General features: G+C 30.7%; 1 protein-coding gene across 2 annotated transcripts; it reads right to left on the bottom strand.

The window, feature by feature from the left end:
* Positions 1–14,156: 14,156 nt before the first annotated feature.
* LOC105117093 (thioredoxin M-type, chloroplastic-like) lies at positions 14,157–19,241 on the bottom strand. 2 transcript variants are annotated; one of them, XM_011014638.1, is made up of 3 exons: positions 18,955–19,241; positions 14,533–14,877; positions 14,157–14,388 (listed from the first exon to the last, which is right to left on the bottom strand). In XM_011014638.1, the coding sequence occupies exons 1-2, from the start codon at positions 19,226–19,228 to the stop codon at positions 14,564–14,566; spliced, it is 588 nt and encodes a 195-aa protein (XP_011012940.1). In that variant the 5' UTR covers positions 19,229–19,241; the 3' UTR covers positions 14,157–14,388; positions 14,533–14,563. The 2 variants fall into 2 exon arrangements, with proteins under 2 accessions (XP_011012940.1, XP_011012939.1); XM_011014637.1 differs by lacking the exon at positions 14,157–14,388 and having other exon boundaries at positions 14,413–14,877.
* Positions 19,242–19,247: the final 6 nt, after the last annotated feature.

Raw genomic sequence — 19,247 nt, 5'->3', positions numbered from 1 at the left:
AAATCTCCCTCATCTCAGCACAACAAGTTATATTTCTTGAAATTTTGTGGTCACAGCATTCGTATTCTGATTTACTGAAAAAATTTATTTATTTTTATAAGCAATTCTATATTTTTAAATTTTAACATTTAAATATCAATTTTATTGTTTTTCTAGTATATGTATATTATTAATAGATGTACATGTTTTATTGTTATTTCTCAAACAAACTTGTAGTATATGAATGTATAATTTTATACCTGTTATGGCTTGTTTTAGATTTTGTAAGATTGTATTTGTTTGTAAATTGTTAAAACTTTATGGAATTACCGAATTACATGTGCTATTTTGAAATAATTAATAGCTTGCTTAATGGGTCCATTTTAAGTTTTATCAATGGTATTGCGAAGTGGTAATTTCTATACATTTATATATATTAATTTGTATAGACGTTGATAAATGATATTAAATATTTAATATTTATGAGAAGTTGTGATTGATTTGTTGGATAATCTTGAGGTAAATTAATATTTTTGCAAGTTTATTTACCTAACTTAGTTAATTAACATATGATGTCATCATAATTTTATAGAGGTTCAATAAAAGTCATGGATGATCGTTTATGGATGTATCGAGATTCACCCCATGGATTGCGAAGGATGGATTATTGTAATGGGGTTCAGGGTTTTATTAATTTCGCAACATCTATTTCCAAAAATTTTACTAGAGGCAGTATTGGGTGTCCATACAAGAAGTGTCAAAATAAAAAGTATTTGCATCTAAATGTTAGAATGATGCATCTTCTACACAAAGGGTTTATGGATAATTACTAGTGTTGGTATGCATATGGAGAAGTATTTGTTAATAAGAGGAGAATGAGAGAAATGGTGGTTGGGTTAACTTCTAATGCTAGCAACGTGCATGAAACGTCAAATGACAACACTAATCCTTATAGAAATATGGTTATAGATGCAATGAGAATAAATCAAGGTAATGTCAGTCAATGTTCAATCGTAGAAGAAGAACCTAATGCAGATACAACTAGGTTTTTTGATTTGTTGGAAGATTCAAATGAACCATTATGGAATAGTTGTACAAATCATAGTAAATTGATGGCTGTAGCAAAGGTGTTCACCATCAAGTCAGATCACCGATTAAGGAGGTCGGGTATGAAAAAATTATTGAATGAGCGAGAAGCATTTTACTTGAAGGGAACAGGCTAAAAGAGAACTTTTATACTGCGAAGTCCATGATGAAACCCTTTGGTTTAGGATTCCAGAAAATTGACATATTCCCTAACTTTTGCATGTTATACTACCTTGAAAATGCTGAGATGACTGAGTGCATGACATGCAGACATTCCTATTACAAACCCAGAACTAGTAGGGGAAAGACTCCAGTGGCATATAAAAAACTTAGATACTTCCCAATCACACCTCAACTGTAAAGGTTATTCATGTCACTAAGGACTGCTGAGCACATGACATGGCACCAAGCATATGATACGGTTGATGGAGTGATGGTGCATCCTTTTGATAGTGAAGCGTGGAAAATCTTTAGCAGTGTGCATCCTCACTTTTCAGCTGAATCAAGGAATATGCGTCTTGGATTGTGTACAGACTAATTCAACCTATTTGGGTCATTTGCTGCTCCTTATTCTTGTTGGCCAGTCATACTTACCATTTATAACTTGCCACGAGAATGTGTATGAGGCCAAAGTTCATGTTTTTATCTACTGTCATACCTGGTCCAAGCAGCCCGAGGCAGAATATAAATGTTTGTCTTTAATTGTTAAATGAAGAGTTGGCGCAGTTGTGGTCCTCTAGAGCTTTAACTTATGATATATTCAGGATACAAAATTTCCTTATAAGGGTGGCCTTAATATAGACTATCGGCGATTTTCTAGCTTAAGGAATGCCTTCTGGTTTGAGCACGCATAGGAAATTAGCATGTCCATACTACATGGAAAACAACAAGGCATTCACGCTAGCAAATAAAAGTAAAGTTTTTTTTTTTACTATCACCATCTTGCCACTTAATTACAGATACAAAAAAAAACAAAAAAGATTTTTTTATGGCAAAGTTGAAAAAGATGCATCCCCGCATCTTTCTAGTGAAAAATTGCATGATGTTGTATTAGAGTATGGTGATATTGTATTTGACCTTCAATCAAGTAAGCAAAAGTTTCTTGGTTTTAGTTTAACTCATAAATGGATAAAGTGAAGTATCTTTTGGGAGCTTCCTTATTGGAAGACCAATTTGCTCTGTCATAAACTTGACGTCATGCACATTGAAAAGAACATGTTTGAGAATATTTTTAATACCGTCATGGATGTGAAGGGGAAGAAAAAGGACAACATTAAGGTTAGATTGAATATAGCTTTATACTGTAACCATAAAAATAAAGAGTTGGTTTATGATGAGTCACGGATCTCAAAACCAAGAGCAATCTTCGTGTTAGAGAAAAACACACAACTGTTAGTCTACAAATGGCTTAAGAGTCTGTGTTTTCTAGATGAACATGCATCGAACATATCAAGGCTAGTTAATATAAAGGACTGCAGATTGTATGGATTGAAGAGTTATGATTGCCACGTGTTTATGCAAACACTCATCCCATTAGTTTTTCATGATTTATTGCCAAATGGAATATAAGATGCACTAATGGAGATCAATCATTTCTTTAGAGATATATGCTCCAACAAGTTGAATGTAGAGCACATTGAGAGGCTTTAAACGAATATCATCGAGATACTATGCAAACTTGAGATGATATTCCCTCCATCATTTTTTGACTCAATAAAGCATTTCCCTATACATTTATTGTTCGAGGCAAAAGTTGAAGGACTGGTCTAGTATAAATAGATGTATCCATTTGAATGATTAGATATTATAGTTGTAATGTAATTCATATATAAAAGTATTTCTATGTTTTCCTTAATTAAAAATACTTGATTAATTCAATGCAGGTACTTGTTTAATCTCAAGAAAAAGTTTAAGAACAAGGCATATATTGAGGCTTCGATAAGTGAGCCCTATATTGTTGAGGAGATCTTAATATTTATCTCGTACTATTTTAAACCTCATTTGAGAACGAGAATCAATCGCATTCCACGACATGATGATGGTGGTGAGGTGCCTTTAGTGGGAACTTATCAATATTCTCTAATACTGAATGACCTATACCTAAAAATATCATAAGAGAAAGATATTTGTCAAAAATAGAGTTCAAACAAGCACACAACTATGTTCTATTTAACTATGATGAGCTGAGACTTTTTATTTAGTAAGTTTATATATGTGTAATACTAATTAAACTTTATCAGTAATATACTATTAATTATATATTATAATATCATACACTCATTATCACTTGCAAGCAACATTGATAATATTTTCTCTTCAATAACTTATAGTTGATCGAATCCCAGATCTTTCAATTACAAGATGAACAATTTGTCACATGGTTCAGAACACATGTAAACACTATCACAAACTCATTCTAACTTGCAAAATTACTTTACGTATGTATGTCATTACAAGATTCTTGTTCATTTACTGTTTATTGATGTACGTTACATACAAGGTTTATCAAATGGGAAGGAGTGCACTTAAGTCATTATCTTCATTAAGCTTGGGACCTGAAATAAAAGTTAAGTGCTACAACGGGTATTTTGTCAATGGATATGTTTCCCATAATGAAGAATACAGGCATGGAAGAAAGACATATATCAATAGTGTTTGTATTAAGGGATCCATTAGTAATGAATTAGAAGTTGATTACTATGTTAGATTAGAAGAGGTCATCAAATTACAATATCATAACGAGCAGAATAAAGTGTTTTTATTCAAATGTTATTGGTATGACATGACTGATAGAGGAATCAGATTTTATCAACATAAACAATGTCTTTGTTTTTGTAAAGCAATGTTAACTAGTTTATTACACATATACCTCTTCATGTTGAGGTTGTTCAGGATGAGAAAGAAGACATAAGTGTGTGAGAAGAAATCTTTCAAGTTAGTGAGTTGGTTGAATCATATTGAGTTGCTCCTTCGATTGAATTGGAAGGAAATTCAAATTTTCATGTTTTTTATGATAGTTTTGTTAATGTTGAAGCAAAGGAGTTGAATGTTGTTTTAAGCTCTAGCGGACAAGCAAATATCGATGAAGATGATGATATCTATATTGAAGATTGCGATGAAGGCGATGACTATTCAATTGATGATGAAGAAGAAGAAAATTCTAACTAACTATCAGAATGAAGCCCTGTGTAAAAACCCCTTTTTCATGTAATTTAAATTATGGATAATATATTTTGTAACATGAAATATTTATTGTTTAAGCATTATTGTTATTGTTTTATGCAATGGACAGTTTATCATTTATGTTTTGACAAAAAGGTAAATAGGCAATACAAATACAATCTTTCTTGTACAATGCCACAATCACCGATATCCATACCGACAGAATAAGGTCAATCAGCATTTCACAAAGAGTTCGAAAATAATTACTTGAAATGCCATAATCACCGACGACTATATCGACGGATTCACGTCCATTGGCAAGTTGTCGGCGAATCAATATTACCGATAAATTCATCAATGGATGATGCGAATTCCAAAAGGCAGTGCATTAAATGCATCTTTGACCTCATCAATTTGCCAACAGAATTACCGATGGACCGCAAAAAATATGGAGGGTAATTAAAAATTTTGGTGTGAAATTCAAAAATTACCAATGGATTTTTGACACTTCACTGACAGAATAAAGTAAAATTAATAATTATTTTTTATTCTGTCGGTGAATCCGTTAGTAAAATTACACTATAAATCCAGTGACCGCCTCTTCAGTTCATTTTTTTCCTCTCTTTTCAGTTCTTAATTTCCCATCCCCTCTCTTTGATTCTTTTCTTGTCATTTTCTTAATATTTCTGGCAAAGGTTACTAGTTGTTTTTTTTTAATTTTCATCAATCTAAAACGTATGTATTTCCTCTATTTCATTTTACTTTACGGATGTTTTTTTATTTTATCTATTTTATTGTTTTTATGCCTTTTATTTTGGTGTATTATTGTAATATAGATAAAGTCTTGAAATAAACCTAATTATTGAATAATTTATTGAATTGTAATTGTTAATGTTGAATTTACCTTAGAATTAGTAATTAAATATGTTGGAATAATTAGTAATTTTACTTTATTATTGCATGATTTCTGTTTAATTATTTATATTGATTTTAATTGTTAGTCTAGAGGTTTTTTTTTAATTTATTGAATATATTTTATTATTGCATTAGTATAATTATTGAATAATTTGTTGAATTGTAATTGTTAATGTTTAATTTACCTTAGTTTTAGTAATTGAAGATGTTGGAATAATTAGTAATTTTACTCTATTATTGCATGATTTGTGTTTAATTTTTATTTATTTTAATTGTTCTAGAGTTTTTTTTGAATTTTTTGAATATATTTTATTATTGTATTGGCATAATTATTGATTAATTTGGTGAATTGTAATTGTTAATGTTGAATTTACCTTAGAATTAGTAATTGAATATGTTGGAATAATTAGTATAGATTGGGTCAATTGGTTGATTGGGTCAATTGGTTATGGTTATTGTTAATATTTACAGGTTTGTGGATTTAGGTAGTATCCACTATAGTGGAGGTGTTGTCGAATTTTTTTTTAACATTGGAATTTTATTATATAATTATTTGTATAAAATTATATAGAGGCATAGAATGAAAACCAGAACAGGTTACTTACGTATAGTCGCAGCTAGTTCGTCTAGTAGTGAGGATGATATTTCCTTAGGTGCCTCTCAAGAAGAGGCACCTACACTACCTGCGCTATCAACCAATGCTGCCTCTTCCAGCTCTAGTTCACAATGCACAGGCGGGGTGCCTTCACAGCGGAATCAATTTATTCACAAGTACAAGACATAGTGGAAGGACAGCCTTTCAATGTAAGTTTGTTAAGGTCTTAGTTTTTTAAAACAAAAAATTATAACATAATTTGTGAAGTGATCACTATTTCATTAATTTTATTTATTTTCAGGTTCACAAACATTGAGACCGCCTGAGTAATATCATCGGTGTTTAAATCATCAATGGAGATTCCATTGTTTTAATGGAGTCAGATATCCAGACATCTTGAAAGGATGCCTCAAATCAATGTTTGGTTTGAAAAATTTGAGGTTGTTGTTAATTTATAATTTTCAGCTTATTTCTAATAAATTATTAATATAATTATAAATAAATTATTATTTTTATTTAAAATTATTTATTTATACACAAGACAAATTCTGTTAGGATAGTGAGCATGACACTATTGTGAGTAGGGTGTGAGAAAATCACATGACAACTAAGTAATATAAAAAACAATACAAGATTTTTTTAGAAAAAAATTTATATTTCAAAATGTAATTTTTCATATGAAGCACAAAAAAGGGAAAAAAAAAACTATGAGAGATAAAGATTTTTAATGCTAGAATGATGTTACGGTTTAGAGGGATTTCAAACCGATACACATCCTAGAAGATATATGGCTGAACTATCTTGAGCACATGATGTCGGAGAGGTTCACACAACACTCACAATCTAGTGCTAGCAACCAGAATCGGCTAATTCATGGCTTAATAACAACACATACCGGCAGCTCCATTCTATTTGCTGCACATGAGAAATAGATGATAAGATTAATTTAAATGAAACATATCATTAAATTAATTTGTTGTTAATAAATCTTTTTTCATTATAGGCCACGTCTCTTGGTTGTGAGCCTAGCCTGATGGAGCTGTTTACGGAGATGCATGTGTGGAATCAATACCTTCAAAAGTGGGAGCAATAATTCGTTGACAACCGTGCTCAACATTTCATGGTATGTTTGTTTAACCATTTTATTTTGTAAGTTATTATGTTTATTGAATTGAATATGATGATTACTTTTTATTTTTTATTTTCAGGAGACCTATAATAATCGGTCAAGGGAGAGATACAGGGACAATCTTTTGACCCATCACAAATTCGATCCAGATTTGTGGATGAAGGTTGGATCGTTTGATGGACCCGATAAAAATCAGGTTTACGGGCTCTCCAACACTCTAACTGACAACTTGTTGTCAACTCATAGTTTTTAAACCGTTGGGAGCTCTCAATCAATATCGAGCACCCAATTTAAGAAGTTCGTGGCCTTGCAACAACATACAGCTCAGCTCACCAAAAAATACAATCACTTATCAATGGAGTACGCACAACTCAAAGCGGCTCATGCACAATAAAGAGCGAAGTATGCAAAACAAAAGCAGATCATGAACAACTTTCCGAAATGGTCATGAACATGGCATCACAGAGTGAAACATGTGCGCCTAATCTTTTTTGGCTCTATAACCACCAGCCTCCTCCTTCTCCTCTAGCACCTTTATATTAATTTGTGATAAATATTACTTACCTTTAAATTTTCATTTAATACTTTTTTTGAAACACATTCAATTTTAAATGAATATTATTTGACTTTATTTTTTTGTTTTTTGATGTTTAATAGAAATTTTATTTGGTTAATTGGTTTTTATTACCATTAATTTATATAATTTTATATTATGTATTCTAAATAATTTTTTAAAAACAAATTTTAAAAAAATATTACAAAGGGTTTTACAGATGAAATGAATCCATCAGCATTTGATAGTAGCTGCCACATTCACCGATGAATTTATGAACGGATATATTTAGTCGGTATTTCATACATTCACCGACAGCTTTACCGACAGAATGAATTCATCAGCATTTGACAGTAGTTGTCACAATAACCGATGAATTTACAAACGGATATCTTCGATTGGTATTTCAAACACTCAATAACAAATTTACCGATGGTATATGTCCATTGATAAATCACACTATCATCGACGAGATAAAATCTATCGGTATATTTCAAGCGGGAAACTTTTTTTTTTGCCATGTAAATTTCATTTGTAAAACCATCAACAAATGGTTTTTTTTGTGTTTTTGACTAATATAGCGATGGAATGTGGAATTAATGATGAAAGGAAAGTCAACAGATGTATTACGTCAGTGATGATACTGGTAAATAAATTACCGATAAACTCGTAATTACACACTGACATAATATTTTTATCAATAAAACTATAAAATATTGTAATGATATAGGTTGGGTTGGGTTGACCCAACTTGTGATATTATTTTTAGGTTTTTTAACCTATTATCAGCTGTAATATTCATATTATTTAACTTTGATGGATTGTGTATTGTAAGATAATATAAATATTATAAATTGATAGGGTTTTTTTGAAGAACTTACTATTAGGTGATGCTTTTACATCATATTCTAAGTGACAGGGATCATGAAAAGATCAATACCTATTTAAAGGTTGGTGAAAGAGCTAGAAGATTGGGACAGGGGGTTTAAGTTTCATAAACACTTGTAAAATAAGTTTTCTTGTTACGTTTAAGGACCATAAGATGGTTAATTATCATAAATATAGAATAGAAGGCTATCCCTATTTAACACTCTAATTCTCATGTGTGTGTGTTTTTTTTTTTGTTTTTTTTCCCTGTATATAAGGAAAGTCCCAGCAATCTTGTTGTATACCAGCAATGTCACAACAAATCATTTTTTTAGATCAAGACATTCAGGAATGATACGAGTGGAAATGATAAAAAAAATTTTATCTTTCATTAGTTAAAAACAAAATAAGAGTCATTATCTAATATTTTAATTATTAGGAATATTAATTAGTTTTATAGTTCAGGTAAAGGGACTGATTGTGTAAAAAAAATATATTAACACCCTTAATATATCTGACCTGAGATAAGCTATATTATTTATTTGTCTAATATAAAAAATATTGTTTTTTTATACTATCAGTTTATTTAAGGTTGAAGAAAAGCTTTTATCAGTAAAAATATATTTACCTTATCAGGTTAAAACCTAACCATTTTACTGTCAAAATAAAAATAAAAATAAAAGAAGTTATTTTTTTATTTAATATCGAGAATACATTTTATATATAATTTTATAATTCCGCATATTAAAATGAAACAAAATAATTTTTTTATATTTTTTAAAATATAAGCTAAAATCATTTGAAAAATTTTATAATCCCGCATATTAAAAGGAAACAAAATAAGTTTTTTATATTTTTTAAAATATAAGCTAAAATCATTTGAAATTTTACAAAGTTGTTGTAAAATCCTTGCAATATTTCTTAAAAGCATGCCAAAGTATTTTAAATATTTTTCTAAAAAAATATGCTCAAACAATTTTAGAATTTTTGGTTATATACAATTAAAACATTCAGGTTAATAAAAAAAATTATCTTTTCATATTTTTTTATTATTTATTTAACTCAAAATAAAAAGTAATAAAAAGAAAAACACCACACACATGAATTCTCCGTTTATTATATTTTACTTACACACCTACAAAATATACACGTTTATAGAACAGTATAAACTCAAAATTTTAAAATAAATTCAAACACACTAAAAATTTAAAATTTGCAAAATTTTTCCTTTCAAGGGTCAGGGAATGTGTTGGAGAGACTGTGAGAAAGTCAGAAATCATATTAGAAGCTTTCGGGAATGATGAAATAGTGGTGGTGCGTGTATGCACGTGCTACCGCCACTGGTGACGCATGCACTCATATGCCATTGGTGAAGCAGAAAATGAGTGCATCTAGTATATCACCTCTTCCTCTTTGTATCTGTACTGGCAGTCACATACACCATCACCTGCAAAGCAAGGAAAACACAAACGGTTGCTTTTCCTTTTGTTACCTATATTTATGATACAAAGTGAGGATGACAATGGATTATTTTGAGAATGTTTTAATAGATATTATGCACAAACAGATGGTTTCTAAGTCATGGATGACAATGAATAATTGATCGCAACGTTTAAGGCTCTTTTTTTTTTCTCTTAGTCAAATTTATTATGAAGATATTGAGAAATGAGGGAGGTAAACAAACAAAAAAACACAGCCAGTCAAGGGATTACCCTCAATCAACTCCAACCCAGCAAGCACGTCTTAATATAATCCAAAAGGAAGGTAGCGTAAAGCTCCTCTAATAAGGACAGATGGTTTCTCCACAAAAAAAACATGACGTTGTTTGTGGAATGTTATTTGTGGAATATACTAGGATACTGGTATGTAAATATAATAAGATAAAAAATAAGACACATAAAAATTTACATAGTTTATCTAATTAGGATCATGCTTATAGGCAAGTATAGAAAAATTTTACTAAGTAATATGAAAATTATAACTTCTTTCAAATAATAGAAGAACAACTAAGAATCTTTATATTACTAAGAAAAACACATTACTTACTCTATCATAAATACCTTATAATTTTATAGAATTACTTTCTCTTCTCTTTCCTTTTCTTCTCTCTATCTTGGTGTGCATAATAAACTTGGAGGCATTGCTTATTTATAAATAAGAGTGAAGGGACAAAGATCATAAATCATAACACCAATTATACCACAAATTATGACAACAATTTATCTTCACTTATACTCCACCAATTATGTTAACAATTCACCTTTAATTATATCAACAACTCTACTTATTTTTATTTTCTATCAATTAATTAAATAGTGGCTCTACAAAATAGTGGTGGCACGTGCATTTACACACCAACACCACTAGCAGCACATGACATTGTTAATGAAGCAGAAAATACATGGATTCACCTTTCATCTTTGCATTTATACTGGTGATGACATACACCATCACCTAAAGTTAAGAAAAACACACGAACATATGCTTTTACTTTTGATACCTATATTTACCTATATTTATGACACAAATTCCATGACAATGGATTATTTTGAAAATATTTTAATAGATATTATGCACAACATGGATAATTGATTATAATGTTTAAGGTTTTTTTATTTGGGTCAAATTTATTATGAAGATATTAAGAAATGCGAGAGGTAAACAAACAAAAAACACAGCCAGTCAAGGGATTACCATTAATCAACTAAAACCCAACAAGCACGTCTTAGCAAATTTTCCTCGCATCGAACTTTATTGTGGAAAATTTTCCAGAGCAGAAAGTCTTTGTCTGGCCAAAAGGAAGGTAGCGTGAAGCTCCTCTAACAAGGACAGATGGTTTCTCAACCAAAAAACCATAATCCCGCGTTTGGGCTTCCTTTGAATGTTGACGCGTGCAATGACCGGAATCATAAGGAGAAAAAAAATTAAAAACATTTAGGAATAGGATGATAATCTATTTGTAAAATTAGATTTGCAGGTTTTTTCTACTTATTTTTTATATAAGAAATTTTTAAGTATAATTTAAATAAATATGTAAGTATATTAAATAAATTGAGAGTTATCTATACAAATAAATTAATAAAAAGTCATAAACAATAACTATAAATAAAACTAAAAGAATTAAAAGACATAAATAAATCAAGATATTTGATCTTATAATATTTTTTTAATTAACATGATGTCTAGGTCATCTTGCGCACATCTCAATTAACTCCACAGGTCCTAAAGTTAACGACCATATAAACCTCTAATAACCCTAAAGCTTATGAAACTCGACCTTCAAGATATTGATCTCGCAATATTTTATAGTTACCCGTTGTGCTTACTGAATTTCTTTATTAAAAATAATGTTGTATTGAATGAAACGATAAAAAAATAGATACATGTATGAAATTGATTAAATAAAAAAGCAAATAATATGCAAGGTTGTATATGTTATAAATATTATCTAAAAATAAATATTTTTTATTTTTAAAAACAAGTTTCACTAATATAAAACATAAATGAATCAAAACAATATCTTCAAAAACTAAATTCATATAAAATAATTTAAAAAAACCTCTATCAAAAAAAGTAAAATAGGCAAAATAAAAAATCATAAAGATTGAAACATAAATTAAAAAATAATTTAAAACATGACATTAAAAGAAGGTATCAATTAAAATAAAAACTAAAATAAGACTACAAAAATAAGAAAAAGAAAAAGATAAGTGAGGTGCCACAGGCAAATTGCAAAAAAATGACTTAGCTTATACGCCTAACAGAGTTTAATAAATTATTTTATTTTACTTAAATAATAAAAAAAAATAAGTAATGATATTAAATGAACAAAAAATTTAGAAAAAACATTACAATAACATGGTAAAAAAATCTTTGAAAATATAAAATTAAATAAAAATAATTGGTTTAAAATAACATAATAAACATATAATCTAAGTAATATAAGTAAAAAAATTCAAGTTAATCAGGAAAACTATGATTCAATATTTTTTCATGATTCAAAGGGTAAAGATGTGCTTTCAGTGTATTTCAAATAGAAAAAGAAAAACATAAACACCCTGTTATCAACTTTAATATTTAATATTTAATATTTTTTATTTTAAGAATAGTTTAGTAATTTTATTATTTTAAAAATTTAAAAAGAATGTATATATCCTTAAAAAATTCTTTATTATCCAATAAATCATTAAAAAAATAGAATTATCTCTAACAAGGAGGCATCCTTTTTTTTTAAGGTGTAAAAATAATAATTTTATTGTAGCAATAAATAGTTTTTTTTTCTAGGTATATAATTTTTTTGCTATGTCTTTTAGAGTTTTTATTAATTTTAATTTTTTAATATATTAAAGTCATAAAATTAAAAATGGAACAACAAATAATTCAAAATGATGTGACTTGAAACATTGTCAATTCATTACTTTTGAGACATATTAGATACTTCTCATACTTTACTCAAACTTCTCATACTTGCAAGACACTATTATATATTTGTAGATATTTTTGTGACATAAGTTCAACTATTTTTACAGTCGAGAGAGAGACTATATCTATATATTAACATTAAATTAAAATTACGTACGTGTCTATAATATTAAGAAAAATCAAAATGATGATTTGAAACATTCATATTTAATTATTAATTTTGTTATTTATTAGTATTATTTGACTGATTTCCTTTCCATTTTTTTAGAAATGTTTAATATTTATCTATTTTTAAATGTTAAGATGTATAAAATTTCAAAATTTTATTTTAATAGCATATATATCCATAAGGTATCTTATCCTAATATTTTAATAAATCGACACATCAATGTATTCATATGTTTGTTTGATATATTTTTTTTAACCTAAAATTTCCTATTTAAATATAATATTTTTCATTTGATAAACTGAAAAATAATTTTTCATCTTTTTAGATTTTTAAGTTTTACAAACACATTTTAAATATTTTAATTTTCCTTACAAATTTTTTATTGTTTTTCAAATGAAAAAAAATAAATAAAATGATAAATTAAACAATCCTTTTTTATATATATATATCACTAAAAATATTTTAAAAAAAATTATCGACACAAGTTAACTCAAGATTTTGACCAATCACACCTAATAAGTTCCTTTTAATTTTTGTCAAATCAAGTTTAACAATGGTTGAAGAATGACCAAAATAATACAAGGATCTCAATTTTAAAAATTAACAAAGAAAGTGCTGAAGAGAAGTTTTTGCTGTTGCGCTGAATATGGATCAGTACGAAGTAGCCCAAAGAATTTAAACCAGAGTTCTCTGTACTAAAGGAGGGAAGAGATGATCATCGAGTCAGATTTATCTTGCTACCCGTCATTTTCACCATGGGAAAAGATTATATTACTTTCATTTGCTGTCATTTCTTCTGCTGTTATTGTCCTTTTCTTTGGAGCAAGTAAATATTCTCTCTCTTTTAATTAATGGGTTTTTTTTTACCCATTAATTAAGATCAAATTTTCTTTCTAAATGTATGTTCCGCATTGATCTAATGTGTTTAGAAAGATTTTATAATTTTTTTCTGGATGTTAGCTCTTAAGAAATCAAGAAAAAGAAATCATCCTCCCTTAACCCTTAGCCACCAAGACACATTTTAGAGTTAAAAACAATGTTGAATCTTTTTCATCACACTCAGTGTGGACCAATAGGCTCCATATCAATACCATTCGAGTGTCCTTTGAAAGCTGCCTTGTGCACAGGAATGAGAGAGAGAGCGGAAAGGCGCAGAAAAAGATACCATTCAAGTTTGCATTTGCTAGGAGCGATGCTTGACATGATTTCCATCTTCAGTGCCTGGTATTGATAGGACTAAAGAAGGGAAATACCAGGAGCATTGGCCTGTTTTCCCTAGACCAAATCACAGCACTTGGCGTACCATGCCATTCAGTCACTGGATCTATTTGAAGAATGGAGTTAACAAGTCAAGAGGTCTTGAGATTTAAAGAAAACATGAAAAGCCTCTACTTCATGGAACAAAAGAAGGCTGGAGCTGGTTCCATGCCATGTTCTAATGAACTATACTCTTCAAACCATGCATTGACAAATTTGCGTGGTTGGTCTTCCACCAGCACTTTCAGAAAGCAGATCCGAGCCAAAATAAATAATCATCGTAGAAATGTAGCGTAGAAAAGATTGGAAACGATGAAGTAACCAAGACTACACGACTAGGAGGTAACTTTTATTCAAAATTCACAAAATGAAAACAACTTGAGAACATAAAAAAGTTTAATCCTTTCAAAGGATTTATGTTACCCTCCTCTATAAGAATTTCTTCATATTGGAAATTAGTGTGGTTTTGGGCACAGAACCAATAATTGCATCTTTCTTCTCCCCGTTTTTGAAGATCATGATTGTCGGGATGCTTCGAATTCCATACTTGGTTGTGGTAGAAGGACTTTCATCAGTATTCAATTTGTAGCACTTGAGCTTTCCATCATATTCTGTAGATAGTTCAGCTATTACTGGATGGATTATCCGGCAGGGTCCACACCACGGAGCCCAAAACTCAACCAGCACGGGCCCATCAGCCTCGATGATGAGCGACTGCCATGTTTCATCCGTCACTGCAGGAACTGAGATTTTGAAATTCAAGGAAAGATGTCAATTTTAACTGTGATGTAGAGAACTCGTTTGGAGTGCATTATAAGAAAGAACAACAGCAACAACATGATTAGAATTGGAGTGGGGTAAATAGAATTAGAGATTAGTGGCATAAATATTCAACTTATTTCAAGGGCAAGTAGCAACATGTAGAGGTAATTAAAATTCTAACCTGGAAGTTTTTCCTGCATAAAGGTCCATAAAGATTTTTCATAAAATTGTTAACTGCTTTGAGTGATATCTCAATAGAATAAATAAAATACAACTAAAAACAGTAGCATGATATTCAGTTTCACAGCAATCACCTTTCCTCCTTCCTCGAGGACTTTGTGAAGCCGGTGAACTTGTTTAACATTTTCATTCATTTCATTTCCAAATTAAACCATTTAGCTTCTTCCCACTCTACAAGAAAATATATCATCCTGTCCCTTATCGTGGTTTGAAAGATAAAAGAAGCTCTGGAATGCAAGGGCAGAATAGGTGACGATAGACTCAATCAGCTTAGTCCTTACATGACCAATTATTGGCAATTATATTTTAGAAGGATGACTGGAGGATATTCAGAAGGTTTTAATATGTCAGAAGTTATGGGATGTAGAAGTAAAAGGCCAGTTTTTTTGAGGTACTCTCAGACCAACACTAAATTCAGAGAATCAGATGCTGTTGCTTCACTCAGTTGATACACCAATATCCCCAAGAAAAAAGAGTCCATATAAGGAGATAAACAAGCCCAATTATTCTTATTACTTTGAGCAAACAAAAACAACTAGGAAGAATACGATAGACAAGTAATACAGCCAGGTTAGATAACATTTTTCCATCAGCAAATGAAGATAATTCAAGGGATCATAAAATAAATAACCATACAGGGGATGATCTGGAGAGCACGAGCATAATCAGTTAAGTGGGTCATTTAGGGAATTGAGGGTACTCATGCACTGAGAATTTGGGCTAGTTTGAGACCTAAATAGTATCTGAAAAATGCAGGCCCTAATCCAGTATTTCATAACCTCTGCGTGATATTGCAACCCAAACTAAGCCTTAAAGACACATGAGAAGTCCAGTCCCAGACTGGCCAGTTGAAGAGTTTTTTCATTTCAAGCATGAACTTGTTCCAGATATTCACTTTATACTGCCATTAGAATATGTCATGCAGGATTCTCAACCATGATCAAACTTGATTTTTCTAGGCTAGTGACCAAGCATGAGTTTGTCAAGCTAAATAAAGTTTCAAAGCAGTAGCTAAGTTAGCAATACAAAGTTCATGGGGCTCATAGAAATATCAACCAGAAAAAATAAAGTTCCAAATATCAGGCCACAGTGCAGTGTTTCTAGATTTGAATGGATAACTAGATAAGAAGTGGTGTGCTTTGATTTTTCTAGGCTAGTGACCAAGCATGAGTTTGTCGAGCTAAATAAAGTTCCAAAGCAGTAGCTAAGTTAGCAATACAAACTTCATGGGGCTCATAGAAATATCAACCAGAAAAAATAAAATTCCAAATATCAGGCCACAGTGCAGTGTTTCTGGATTTGAATGGATAACTAGATAAGAAGTGGTGACTTATGCTTTCATCGAAACATAATGCAGGAACTCTAAAATCATATTTAATGTAGACGAACAAAAATTCTCAAGGATGATTCCATAAAATTTTTTGGAATACATTTGAAATGAAATTTAACTTGAAAAGAACTTTTGTTTCAATGGTGGTTAGATATACTATGAACGAAGGAACAATCAAGACAATTTAACAAGAAGTTTCTTGTCTTTGGTTGTTATGCTTCTCACATTGGTTACTCTAACCATACCTCATCAAGTGAAGAAGGATCAATTTATTGAAAAGTGTATGAAATTTGCAGTTACCCACATTCCTAAACATCTAAACTTGAAACATTTGGAGACAGAAAATCATCCAAAATGGAAACAAAATTACTAGGAGACATTCCTCGATTTGATGAAATCACAAGTAAGCACCTCACTACCAGCAGTTTGGACGTATACAGCCTGTAAGTGCATAAATTCAGCGAGGAATTTTTTGTTTAGGCTCATCTTTTTAAAAGATAAAAAACAATACTGAGAAGGTGACACCCACATAAATGTTTCTTCATTTACTTGAGAAAAGGACAGTTGGTTTTGTTCTCTTTGAATCCTCTCAACCCTAGAGAACAGATACACCAATTTCCAAAAGACTAGGAAAACAAAAATTGCAGGATTCTCAGCAAATTGGAAGATACATAAGAAAAAACCAGTGAACATCTTTTTTTCCAAAAGAAGAAAATCAACTTCAAGCACGTTAAACGGCTAATATAAGTTTCTGCCATCTAATAGCAATGAATCTCAAAAATTTATTCCATCAACAGAGTACTTCTCTTTAGGATCCAGACAACCTCCTAGTCTTTGGCAAAGGAAGTGACACAGCTCATTTTCAACACTCATGAACTTCTCTATTCCAAAACTCACACCTTCCCTCTATCATGCAAGCTCCACAACCCCTGCCCTCTCCTCTCCGAACTGCAAATTTCACTAACAAAAGGAATTGTCCCTTCTTCAGGCCTGAAACTCTGATACTTGCAAAGTACTGCAAGATTGCAAACCAGATAATTGATAAATTCAAACTTTAACATTGTAGTGCATTGCTTGCATGTGCATTCTCCACCTACTACAAATTACAACCATCCGTTCCTCTTCAGATTTTTCTCACACTCAACACAAGAGTCAATCTCCTATTTTGATAATCATGAAGGTCTCTTTAACACTCTCCAATGCAATTTTGGTTTTTAGAATTGCAATTTCAGTTCTAAACTCCTTAAACCCCATTTTTGAATATCAGTCCCTAATCCCTCCTGTCGAATCAATTTTGTTTCTTGATGATAAAGAGCATCTAGAAAAGCCCTAATACACACTAAAAAAAGGTCTCAATCTCCTGTTTAGATGATAATAGAGATCTCTTATTAACATTCTCAAATGCAACACTTACTTGAACCCTCCTTCGGGTAATATTACTCCTCCCCAATCAAAGATCATATCTTGGGCATCTAGAAAAACTCTAATTTGCTTAAACCCCATTTACAAACTAGATTAGATCTTTGAAAAGCTACTGTTTTTTATCTGTGATTCAATCTTGTTTTTAATATTGTTTATCGGTGATTTATTCATGTTTATAATCACACCTTATGAAAATCACACCTCTCTACCACACAAACTCCACCACCCCTCCCATCTCCCAACTGCAAACTTCACTTAAAAAAAAAAATGTCCCTTCTCCAGGCCTGAAACTCTGGTACTTGCAAAACGCTGCAAGATTGCAAACCAGATAATTGATAAATTCAAACTTTAACATTGTAGTGCATTGCTTGCATATGCATTCTCCACCTGCTATAAATTACAACCACCCGTTCCTCTTCATATTTTTCTCACACTCAACATAAGAGTCAATCTCCTGTTTTGATAATCATGAAGGTCTCTTTAAAATTCTCCAAAGCAATTTTGGTTTTTAGAATTGCAATTTCAGGACTAAATTCCTTAAACTCCATTTTCGAATATCAGTCCCTAATCCCTCCTGGCGAATCAATTTCGTTAAATCTAGAAAAGCCCTAAAACACACTAAAAATTAGGTTTCAATCTCCTGTTCATATGATAGTAGAGCTCTCTTCTTAACACTCTCAAATGCAACTCTTACTAGAACCCTACTCTGGGTAATATTCATCCTCCTTCCCAATCAAAGATCATATCTTGGACATCTAGAAAAACTCTAATTTGCTTAAAACCCCATTGACAAACTAGATTAGATCTTTGAAAATTTACTGTTGTTTATCAGTGATTTAATCTTGTTTTTAATATTGTTTATCGATGATTTATTCATGTTTATAATCAAGGGCGATCAAATAAGACTCGAAATCTTGAGCTAAAGAGACTCTCTTGGTGCAATAATCCAAATCTGAGATAGCACAAGATCACAAACAACGAATCAAACAAAAGCATAATAACTAAAATAAACAAGACCGAATAACAAAAACTAAAATTAAAAATCAATTAAACAATAAAAACTTACTATCAACAAAAGTCTCATGAGCTTCAGACACAATACGAGAAAAAGCCTTAGGATTTCTTCTCGTACTAATCGAAACCAACGAAGTTGGCAATTTTGAACCCATTTGCATCCTCAATCCTCTGAACTCCGCAAAGGAAGCTATGCCACAACGGCGGCTGGATAAAGGAAGCACACCTGGGAGCTGAGGTGACGGCACCATAATCATAGGCGGGGGATTAGGGAGGGAGCATTTTAGGTGTGAAGAGTAAGAAGATAAAGCCATCGATGAGTCCATTTTGAAAGCTTTTCTTTGA

Source organism: Populus euphratica, unplaced genomic scaffold, assembly GCF_000495115.2.
Source record: "Populus euphratica unplaced genomic scaffold, PopEup_1.0 scaffold1173.1, whole genome shotgun sequence".
Lineage (NCBI taxonomy): Eukaryota > Viridiplantae > Streptophyta > Magnoliopsida > Malpighiales > Salicaceae > Populus > Populus euphratica.
This window is presented reverse-complemented; position numbering and strand designations above follow the sequence as displayed.

What these genes read in the sequence shown, in the direction of transcription:
- LOC105117093 (XM_011014638.1), bottom strand. Translation starts at nt 19,228, where the DNA reads ATGGACTCATCGATGGCTTTATCTTCTTACTCTTCACACCTAAAATGC. An exon ending in TCATGAGACTTTTGTTGATA is followed by an intron (nt 14,878 to 18,954) that starts GTAAGTTTTTAT and finishes TCAAAATCTCAG; the next exon opens with TTCCTGCAGTGACGGATGAA.